At 40.8% G+C, this 11,862-nt stretch overlaps 1 protein-coding gene and 1 pseudogene across 3 annotated transcripts in view; one reads left to right on the forward strand and one right to left on the reverse strand.

The window, feature by feature from the left end:
• RASGRF2 (Ras protein specific guanine nucleotide releasing factor 2) overlaps window positions 1-4,449 on the reverse strand; it is a 337,564-nt gene extending 333,115 nt beyond the window's left edge. For all 3 annotated transcript variants that reach the window (XM_044662962.1, XM_044662957.1, XM_044662951.1), the window contains exon 1: window positions 4,162-4,449. In XM_044662962.1, coding sequence (XP_044518897.1) covers window positions 4,162-4,449 — 288 coding nt within the window. The remainder of the gene's footprint in view (window positions 1-4,161) is intronic.
• A 237-nt stretch (window positions 4,450-4,686) lies between these two features.
• The window catches only part of LOC123251423, a 54,822-nt pseudogene continuing 47,646 nt past the window's right edge, over window positions 4,687-11,862 (forward strand).

Here is an 11,862-nt window from a genome sequence, read left to right on the forward strand (position 1 = left end):
AAGGAAGGAAGGAAGGAAGGAAGGAAGGAAGGAAGGAAGGAAGGAAGGAAGGAAGGAAGGAAGGAAGGAAGGAAGGAAGGAAGGAAGGAAGGAATGTTCTTTTTTTTTTTTTAAGTGGATTCAGAATCAGAGGACCTAGGTTCAAAATCTGACTCAGCAACTTACTACCTGTGTGACAAGAAGTTACAATTTCTCTGGTCACAGTATGTTCGCCTATAAAATGAGGAACTGGACTAAATCAACTTTAGGGGCCTTTATAGCTTTATAATTATGATCATGTGCCTCCTATGTCTTCAAAACAAGATGAAGATAACTCTAGAAAAATAAGTGAATATCTGATATGGCCCAGTATGTTCTCAGCTATCTGATCTTGGACAAGTCAGGGAACAGAGTACAATGGCTCTCAAAAAAATTTTTTTTGCCTTTGGACCCCTTTACACTCTTAAAAATTATTGAGGGCCTAACTCCCCGGCTTCCATTCCTCTTTTCTCTCACTGCTGCCATTTGCTTTTTCTCTACCAAGGTGCCACTACCATTTCTTTCTGGGGCTTCTTCTTTCTTAAAGAGAGTGTCATTTTTCTTTTGTGAGGTTGCTCAGTCTACTCCCTTGGGCTAATCAAAGCATTTTAGATCTTTGGTAAATCAGACCAACAGCCCCAGTCAATTGGTACAGGAAAAAAGTTCCTTAGATAGCTGTCAAAACATTTTCTTTTAAACCATTACCTTTTGTCTTAATATCACTTCTAAGACAGAAGGGCAGTAAGGGCTAGGCAACAGGATTAAATGACTCGCTCTGAGTCACACAGGTAGGAAGTGTCTGAGGCCAGATAAAAAAAAATTATAAATAAAATTTAAAAATAAGTGTTGAGGACTCTTTCCAAAGAGACTTTTGCTTATGAGTTATTTTCTCTATATTGACCATATCAGACATTAAATCATCTTAATATTACTTTAGACATAATTTTGACCTTGAAGATGCTCCCCGCAAAAGGTCCAACACAACTACACCAACCCCTTTCTTCTGACATTCCTTCACTCTTCTCCCTCAAACTAGCTAGAACTAGTTAGCTCCCCTGACTGCCACAGAGCAGTTATAATCTAACCATTCCCTGGCATCAACAGCAACAGCTGCATAAATGCTTTTGGGAAACATCACAGCAATTCCCTCCCTGCTCCCTAACCTCCAGATAATATGAAGGCTACAGAAGATGCAGTGGTCTGGTGGGCTCTCTATTCTTCTATAAGAACCCTCCACGTTATACATTTTTCATTTTAAGTAGAGCAGCATATGCTATCAAGGTGAGATAGGCATGGATGGGCTGTCATCTGCACTGAAGATGTAATTTCATTATTTTTCTCCCCCGCCCCCTTTTCAGACTTCCCTAATTCTGTCAAGACTACCGCCATCCTTAGAGTTTCCCAGGTTTACAAAACCTAGGTGTCATCTTTGACTCAGCACTTTCCCTCATAGCTGATAGAAATCATTTGTAACATCTTTTCAACATCTCTTACATATAACCTTCTTTCTACTTGCACAGCTACCACACAATCAGCCTTCATCATCTTTTTGATGGATGACTACAGCAGCCTCTTAGTTATCCTTCCCTGCATCAAGTTTCTCCTCTCTCCAATCCATGTTTTCCCTAAAGCCCAGATCTGACCATGTTACTCCCCTATTCAAACAACTTCAGTGGTTCCTTATTGAAAATAGAATCAAATATTTCATCTTTATCTCAGCCTTTCATTTCTATTTTTCTGTAAGTTTTATAAGTAATATTAGAGAGTAATGCAAATTTAATCAGTAAATATATGCCTGCTGGGGGACCATGATTTTTTTTTTTTTTTTTGCTGATAGAAGGCAGAGCAAAAAAAAAAAAAGGTTAGAGACTATTGCTCTAATAGATAACTTACTGAAATGCATTTGATGAGTTCTCTCAAGTCAGTTCTATTCAATAAAGAAGATATCTACTGCCTACAAAATACTGTGCTAAATTGTAGGGGAGATACAGCAATAAATAGTCCAAGATCTACATCTTGAAAGAACTCAATCATATTTAGTAAATGTGCTCCTCCTATGTCATTCTGCATCCCCTGCAGAACTCCTCCACATCCCAGTTCTTTTCACCTATAAAACCAATCCAACAAAGTATCATCCAGCCTCACAGAGCTGTTGGTTGAAATTATAGAGATATACTGGAGAAACTCAGCACTCTGTGCCATATGAACAATAGTTTTTTAATAAATGTTGCTGAAAAATTGGAGGAATACTGAAAACAATTTCAAATATATTTTACGGAGAATTTTAATGTTTAAAAAATTATGAGGTTAGTTTCTGCAGAGACTATTCAAGGTGAATTCCCTCACCCCCTTCACTCTTTCCCCTCTTTATCCCTCCAAAATAAAAAAGACCATACCTAAGAACTTAGAAAAGATTCCTCCTATCCCATTGTTTCTTTATCCAACTCCAATTTAAATAGTAAATCTGTCAACTAAAGGGGATAGAGATAGATGCTGGACCTGTGCTTTTATTGTTCTAGGAAATTCCCAGATGAAAAAACTAGCAATGGAAGTCAAGCAGCTTTTCTGCAAGTATAGAGTTACCTAGACTCTAGGTCCTAGAACACTGAAATATCAGGTGATTTTCTCAGTCTCATACAAGCCAGCATGTTTCAGAGTCACATATTGAGTCCAGGATTTCCTGGCTGTCATCTCTATCCCACTAAGTCAAAGTGCCTCTCTGGTCAACTAAGATCATGTTTATATTCTATTTCTAATTCTAAATTTGTATAGGGAAGGAGGGAAGGAGAGGAATAGATTTCCAAATACCACTGGAGAAAAAAACGCTCAAATCCCAACATATTTATTACATTAGCCTTCTTCTATGAATCTTTCTACAAAAAAGTTTGCTTGGCTTACTGAAGACTGAAGTCTGGGCTGCCTAAATCCAAAGTGGAAAAATTAGACAACTTTCAGTTTAATTAATTTTCATCTCCTTTGAACCCTATCATATAAGTATTCATTGTCTAATACTGAGAACTCAATTAAGAAAGTTGCCTATTTGGCTCAGAAAACCAACCTTTTGTTCTTTGGCATGGATGTTCACAAGCAACCATAGTGGAAAAATTTTGGACAGTAAAATTAATCAGCTATAATTCTAAGACCCAAGAGGAATAAAAAGGCAAAAACTGATGTTTTCCAGTAACTTTTTGGAGCCATAGACAATAATATTCCTAGAAAGGCACAAAATAAAATGATTAAAAACTATCACCCAGAATTTACAAGGGAATTCTCTCCCCTGCCCCCTAACTCCCACCTCCACCCAGTCAGTACAAAGAATTCTCTCACACCAAATACTTTTTAGAACATCTCAGTTTCTAAGAATGAGAAGGAAAGGGAGTCAGTGGACATTGGCAGAATACACAACACATTTATCCTCAGGGAATTCATTAGGTATCCCTTAATTGGATACAACAGACCAAACGTTTGTATGGCAACTGACACAAACCACCACTGACCAGAAAACACCCAACAAAACGTTGTTCACGTTTACCAAGAAGAACCAGGCTTTTTATTTAACCCTGCAGAACTACCAGCGGTGGTTACGCACTTGCAGAGACACAGTCAGCCACCAGCCATATTAAGTAGAAACCAAACTTTCCCAGATTCATTAGCCTCATCTCTTCTAGCCACGTGAAATCCAACAGGTGCCTTCACGTGTCACGGAACCGAACTCTCCCAGTCAAGACACTGGGGGAAGCAGCGAATATTAATAGTGACACTGATAATGACCACTGGTTTCGATCTAGCGCCTGAAAGAAAAAAGTCACCCCAATTACAGGGCAAGACCACCCTCATTTTCAGTTCACCAGAGGGGGAGGGGGCGAAATACCTAGATAGTCCCCCCCTCCCCCAAGGGTGTCCCTGGCTCCTTAAAACGGCTTTACCCTAATCTTCGGCCCTTAAATTCACCCTCTTAGGCTGCTCTACTGCCAGAACTCAGCTTCTGGACTGTGCGCCCCTCTAGGGAGGGTACTGCCCCGGGACTACCCCCCCCACCCCACCCCCTAGCATCCCCGAAACAAGATACAGGATCGTGGTGGTCGGGAAAAGGGCGGGCGCTGAGTAAAGGAAAAGGGCAGAGCTCTGGCAAGGGGAGCCTACCTGCTTGTCCAGGGCGTCCTTGCCACCCGCTGCCCCAGACGCTGCCTTGGGCGGGGCGGGAGCCCGCTCACAGCTGCAGCCCTCCAGCAGGTACATGCCGGCTGGCCGGCCGCTCTGCTCGCCCTCGAAGTAGAAGAGCACATTCTGGTAAAGGGCGAACCACTTCTCGTGCCAGCGGCTCGCCTCCGCCGCCTTCTTGCTCAGGAAGCCGCGCTTCGTGCCCTCCTTGCGGGCCAGGAAAGCCAGGTACAGGGCGTGCCCCTCGTTGTAGCGCACGCTCTTCTGCATGGCTAGCGGGGCCCGGACCGGACCGGCCGGTAGTGGGGCGCGAGTCCTAGGCGGGCCCCTAGCTCGGGGGACCCCCCGGCATCTCTGTGCAAGTTCCCCCACCCCTCCTCCGAGGGGACAGCCCCGCGCCGCTTTCCACTTCCCAGCGTTAGGGTGCAGAGCGGCCAGGGGCTCCCCTGCTACTCCTTGAGGGCTAGACGCCCCCTGGCTTCCCTGCAGCCGCTTGACCCTAAGGGGATGGCCAGTGCCCTGTCCTCCCCCCGGGCACTGGCGCCAGGAGGACTCTCGGAAGCTCTCTCTGCTGCTGGAGCTGCTGCTGCAGCCACGGCTTCAGTCCTCAGGCTCGGCGAGAGGGACCTCTGGGCTCCCCGGGAGGTCAGACTGTCTACGGTCCGAGTCTCTCACTGGCTCCGCCCGGCCCTTCCCGCTGCCGCCCTCCCACCCCCAACCACCACCACCACCACCACCCCCAAAAAAAAGTTCGTGCCCCAGACCGCGGTGCAGTCGGGCTGGGGAGCAACACCGCAGCTCAAGGAGGATTGTCCCCGAGCAATTCGCTCCCGGGGAGACAGAAGGTAAAACGTCACGTGGGAGATCAGCTGTAATCGGCTTTGAGACCAATTTAAAGAGCAAAGTCGGCGGGGCTGCCAACCCTGGCTCTGTCCGGTGCTGTCCAGTCCCTCCCCTTCTCTCTCTCTCTCTCTCTCTCTCTCTCTCTCTCTCTCTCTCTCTCTGCGCTGGCGCTGCCTCTGTTCAGGGTTTATCCTCCTGCCTGTCCTCAGGCTGGGAGAGAATTAAAGGAAAGCGCGCGCAATCACACCACACACACTCACACACTCACTCACACACACACACACACACTAACACACGCGAGTGCGTTTCCATAGCAGTGGGGTGGAGTCAGCTCCCCAAAAAATGTTGTGTGTAATTTGCATAAAGTGAAAGTCCCTCTCCCGCTTCCTTTCTTTCTTTTTTACTGGTATTTTAATTAGCATGGCTGAGGTGCATATATTCAAGTAGGAAGCACTTAGTTGGTTATCAGTTATTCTCTCTGGCAGACTTCGAATCAGAGATTTTTTTAAAGTGTGCAGAGTTTCGAAATCCTTTCGAATATTTCTAATGTCCAAATTTCCCCATATCTATAGGATTTGGTGAGTTTATAGACTGCTTTCCCTAATAACCTCCCTAGAGGCCACCCTAGGACATGTACCGTGTTGCTGGGATTGCTTTCATGTTACTGTAACTCATTTGGCTAACAAATCTTCCATGAGAGGACCAACTGCTATAAAATTGAAGTGAGAAAAGAAATTTTAATTGAGGGGAGCGGGAGTGCTGGATAGAAGCTGTTGAAATAGTCAACACAGCGATAGGATTTGATTCTATGTTGAACATTTAAAATTTTTTATCATATCAGTTATCAGGAAAAAAAAAACACTTACCATAATATAAAATATTAGCTATTAACAAAAAGAAATCAAATGCTCACACCCCACCCCCAATGAAATGCAGTTATATATCCTTATAGCTTTATATGAACAGAATTCAGCAGCCTAGGGTTCAATATCACATTTCTATTAAGGCAGTTTGTCTAAGAATTTTACAGCAATCTTTGCTACCAGTCCCTCAAAGTGCTTTCCCATTTTTCTTGTGGAAGACTTTCATTTTATATTTATTTTTTTAAAGCTCATTGTATTGGGAAAAATTACTTTGAAATGACAATTCTTCAATTTTGGCAGTGATTAATATCTGTTGGCCTGCTAAAGAAGATATCCCCATTATTGACTTTAAGCTCCCACAGGAAGAAAGCTTAGATATTCTAGTCAGACAAGACAGGAACACACAAATAAGTCGATACAAAGGACTTAACCTGCTTTAGATGAAGGGAGCACCACACCAATGACATCATATATTCAGGTAACTATTTATGTAAATTGGTCATGTTGATTAGATGGTCTTTCCCTGCCTTTTTTTTTTAAGTTCTGTATCTCCTTTTCCTTACTTAACTCAATTAATTCCCAGTAAATATCTGCAAAGATGGTGGATGATATCCATCAAGTAGGAGAAAAATGACCAATATATAAATGACCTCTTTTTAATGAGTACTGTAACTTTGAATAAATTTCTAGATTGAGAATGAAAATAAGATTCTAATCACTTTCATTCATTGGAAATCGAGTGGACTACTAATACAAAATATTATTTTGGGTGTTGAGATCAATTTATGTTATAAGTAATTGCCCTTTCTAATACATGGCTTTCCTAATATAACATCAATAGAATGTTATTGCTCTTTACTTCTTGCCTGATATCATTCTCCTTTTACTACATTGTAGTTCCTGTAATGCCAAGCCCTCAGTTTTGCTGAAATAGTGGGTAAAGGACTTGCAATGGTACAGTAGCCAGAGTGCTAGATTTAGAATCAGAGAATTTGATTTCAAATTCCAACCATGCCACTTAATACCTGTGTGACCTTGAGACTAATGACACCCCTTCTGAGGACTCTTTTTCCTCAACTGTAGAATGAGAGGGATGGACTAAATCAAGACTGAGATTCCTTCTAGCTCTAAATATATGATTTTTGTTTACTCTTTAATGTGAATGGTCACCATTTTGGATAGAGTGCTTGGGAAATGGTTTCATTGCCATGCATTTACTCTTTAGCTACTGGAGAGTAGGAAAGAAAGGACTCCAGAAAAATAGCTATGAGACAGTCTGACTGAGGATAGAAGATAGACAGGTACAAATGAGCAGTCATATTCAGATAATGGCCTACCTAAGCAAGAAATAGAACAGCAAACAGACTCATAGAGTTGGAAGAGACTTTAGAAACCATATAGCCCTAATCTTTCATTTTCTAGATGAGGAAAATGGGTCCCCAAGAGAAAAGATGATTTGTCGAAAGTCATTCTGATAGTCAGTAGCTGAGCTAGGAGGACAGCTAGGTGCACAGTAAATAGAGTACTGGTTTTGGAATCAGGAAGACCCATCTTTCTAAGTTCAAATCTGACCTCAGACACGTACTAGCTGTTTAACCCTGGGCAAGTCACCTAACCTTGTTTACCTCAGTTTCCTCATCTGTAAAATAAGCTAGAGAAGGAAATGGCAAGCCACTGCAGTATTTTTGCCAAGAAAACCCCAGATGGGAGTTTCTAAGTTGACAAGACTGAGAACACCAGTGGAGCCAGGACTGCACAACCTCTCAGAAATGATTGATTGTAGGGTGCTAGTCTTTTCTAGGTTAATTTGTCTATATGGGAAACAGGATCACTGAGACCATTATTTGACAACAAAAGGGACAGTGGGTGCATGAGAACAATGTCTTCCAATGCCCATGAAAACCACTAAAGCAGGCACTATGGAGCCCTTAGAGTTTCATCAGACATTGAAGATGCCAAGGCCATCCACTGCATTCCAGGTCATCACTAGTAATCCTGACTTTTTGTCTTGCCATTGAACTTTGATGTCTCTGGAAGAGAGAATGAGGTTGACGAGTTTGTGCAATTCTGCTTCACTTTAATCCAACTCACTACCAAAATCAAGACATCATCCTGTGATGGCATTGGTCCTCTTTGAAAGCAACAGATGGAGAAAGAAGAAAGTGATTCCTGGGAACTCTGAAAAAATAGTTAATAATCTCAAAACTGTGTATAACCTATTCCATGGAGGGATATTTATTATGTCCCCATTAGCAAGATAAAAGGGAAACTATCTAGATAACATAGCACAAAAAGAAATTTTTATTTAAAATTAATTAACAAGGATGTATTTTTCTACAAGTAGGAACAAGAGTAACTAATATTTATCTAGCACTTTTAAATTTGCAAAGTGATTTACATGTTATTTCATTTGGCACTCACAACAACCTTGTGAAGTATATTATTTTCCCCATTTTACAAATTAAGAAACTAAGGCAGAAAGAGGTTACATGACTTGCATGAGGACACACGTCTGTGATCATCCTAGATTTGACTGGAGTCACCAAATCTAGCACCGTGCCATCACCTAATATCTAATCCTAATGTTCTGATCATTTCCTGACCCTCAGCCCAATTCATGAGATGCCTTCACTCTTGTAATACTGACTCAACTTTCTGAAGTCCTGCCCTTCACCCTTCCAACTCTTTGAATTAATGAGGTAGCCAATCTCAAATGCTACCTCTTCCTGGAAACCTCCCCTTTGTTGGTTAATTTAAAAATAAATAAATAAACTCTTTCCCCTTAAACTCACAGTAAAATTTCTTTCTTTTTTATTGAAACCCTTATTTTCTGTCTTGGTAACAACTCTAAGAAAGAAAGGCAAGTGCTAGGCAAACAGAGTTAAATGACTTGCCCAGGGTCATGCAGCTGGGAAGTGTCCACCTACCTTTCCCTCATATCAGAATTTCTAATATAAGTAAAGTGCTTTGTGTTGGTGGTACTACCTAAATATTAAACCAAATGAAGTGAAGAAACACTCCTTATCTAGACATCTCCCCTAGCACCTAGCACAGTTTTCTTCATAGTCATCATCTAATAACCATTCGATGAAAGAATGGATATATTTTCCATTTCATTTTGGAAGTGCAGATGTAACCTCTGTCAAAACCTTTTTAACTCATACATTATCTTTTCTTAATATATTTTTTTCCAAATTACATTTGTTTTCAGTTTTGCAAAACAGACTTTTCATGTTGTTGCACAGGTTTCTGTAGCATTTTTCCCTACTGTAATTCTGATTCTGAAACACCTTGGCTTTATGTCCTTAGGGACTGACTATGCCAAGTAAAACCAGGGCATTGCAAAGATGCTGTCTCTGGTCTGAAAGAAGACCATTTGGGGAATTGTTCTTTTGATGGCTAGTAAATTTAAAAAACACTGATCGTTATAACGTAGACACTTAAGCAAGAACTAACCTATTTCTAATCTCTGTCATATGCACAAATGGTAGATATCTTCCTCCTAGCTCTTCATACTATATATGCCTCACTTAATGTTACATTACTATAAACCAATTGCACAGATTCATCCTCATCCTGCCTGAAGCATTAAATTCTAAAATGCACATGCTTGCTCATCACCAATAGAGCAAAAATAGAGTTTTATGTTGTGGTGGCACTTCCTTATTAATTAAAAACTAGATATTTATTATTTCTTGCTATAATAAATAATGAAAAGTCAATACCACCTTATTTATCTAACCTTGTTAAAGACAAAGAATTTCACATAAATTAATTATCTGAAGTAATTAAAGCTTTTAAATGCCAATTCTTAAAATGTCTTTTAACTATTTGGGATAGATATCTTTCCAAGATGTATATTCCTTTCCTTCTTAAACAGAATACATTAAACACTGTTTAGCATTTTTTCTTGGCAATTTAGGATTCCAACTATATGTCCCCAAAACTTGACAATAAAAATTAAATGGACAAATATTTACAGAAATATATAAATAGCTCAGATTAACAGAACAGGAAATAGAATGCTTAACCCTAAACTTATGGCCTAGGAGCATCATTATGAAAATCAAATTTTATCTCGACAATTTAGGATATATGTCTTTCTAAATTTTTATATCTCTTGATTTCTTAAACAGAATATACTGAACAACATTTAGCTTTTTTTTCTTGTTGATGTAGGGAAATCATTATGAAAGTCAAATATTGGATTAGATTGTACATCATATAGTGATTTTCTTTGGGCTGCTGAGGTGGGTTATTTCTTCTTGTGGGATTCTGTAGAATTTTCTATATTCTACCTTACAGTGAAGCTGTCAGCTATTACTTCTTGCTGTTCTCATCAAACCACCTCTAGTAGCACCTCCCTTACTGCCTTCTGATTTGCTTTGGTCTAGGAATGAGCAAGGACAGGTAGGTGGCACACGGGATAGAGTGCAAGGTCTAGATTCATCTTCCTGAGTTCAAATCTGGCCTCAGACACTTACTAGCTGTGAGACACAGGGCAAGTTACCTAATGGGTTGTTTGCTTCCGTTTCCTCATTTATAAAATGAGCTGAAAAGGAAATGGTAGACCACTTTGGTATCTTTGGCAAGAAAATCCCAAATGGGGTCATGAAGAGTCAGTCTGAACAACAAAGGAAATAAGCTATCTATCCTCTAAGCTTATTAGATCCTTGACAAAAACCAAGAGTAAAAAGGCCCTAAAGAAAGGCTAGAGGGGCTCTCCTGTGAGTAAAGTTTGAGAGGTTTAGTGAATGGATTTTGTGCTGTCTTTTTTGCCTCAGAGAATTATCACAGAATCTCAGAGGAGGAGGGGGCAACAAGGCTACCTAGTCCACCCATACCTAAACCAATCATGCCTTCTACATGATCAAGCCTTTGCTTGAAGGAGTCAAGGGGAGGAAGAACCCATTTTCTCCTAGGACAACAGTCCATCCTACTTTTATTTATTTATTTATTTTTTTGTTTGTTTTTTAGACCTTTACCTTCCATCTTAGAATCAATACTAGGTATTGAGTGGTAAGGGGTAGGCAACAGGGGTTAAATAACTTGCCCAGGGTCACACAGCTAGGAAGAGTCTGAGGCCAGATTTGAACCTAGGACCTCCCATCTCTGGGCCTGGTTCTCAATCCACTGAGACACCCAGCTGCCCCCATCCTACTTTTAGATAACTTTCACTGTTAGGAAATGTTTTGGTTTTATTTTGTTTCATTTTGTTTTTCCTGAACTCAAGCCTAAATTTACCACTACAAGCATCAGCCTCTTGTTCGCCTTCTTGAAATTACACTCCAGTCATTGTCTTCCACCATCTACCTATCATCACTAGATGCTGGGATTCTTCCTTTGGACACTGGGTGATGATAAAAAAAAAAATCTCTTCTCTGATCTTGCTCAGAACCAGGCCTTCACATTGCTTCCTGGCCAACTTAAAACCTGCTTTGTGTAACATGTGAACCCGTTCCCCCATCTTCTAGCTCTCCTTTCTGTTTTGTCTATCTTTGGATGCTGACTATGAAGTCCACCATTTATATATGTGGCTATCTTCTAGCAGTATAGACAGACTGCAAAAGTTACTATCATTCCTAATTTTTAACTCTCCTTAGATACCTCTAATGATTCCTTATTATGGATAGTTTAAAATTAAAACTCTTAAATTTTCTAGCTTTATCTTCTATTACCCAGCCTCATGAACCCCCCATTCCAGGTAGATGAATATATATATATATATATGTATATATATATATATATTCCATACTTTCTTTCTTCTGTCTGCCTATAGCTTTTGCATACTTTTTTTTTAAACCCTTGTACTTCGGTGTATTGTCTCATAGGTGGAAGAGTGGTAAGGGTGGGCAATGGGAGTCAAGTGACCTGCCCAGGGTCACACAGCTGGGAAGTGGCTGAGGCCGGGTTTGAACCTAGGACCTCCTGTCTCTAGGCCTGACTCTCACTCCACTGAGCTACCCAGCTGCCCCTT

This window comes from Gracilinanus agilis, chromosome 1 (assembly GCF_016433145.1).
Source record: "Gracilinanus agilis isolate LMUSP501 chromosome 1, AgileGrace, whole genome shotgun sequence".
Lineage (NCBI taxonomy): Eukaryota > Metazoa > Chordata > Mammalia > Didelphimorphia > Didelphidae > Gracilinanus > Gracilinanus agilis.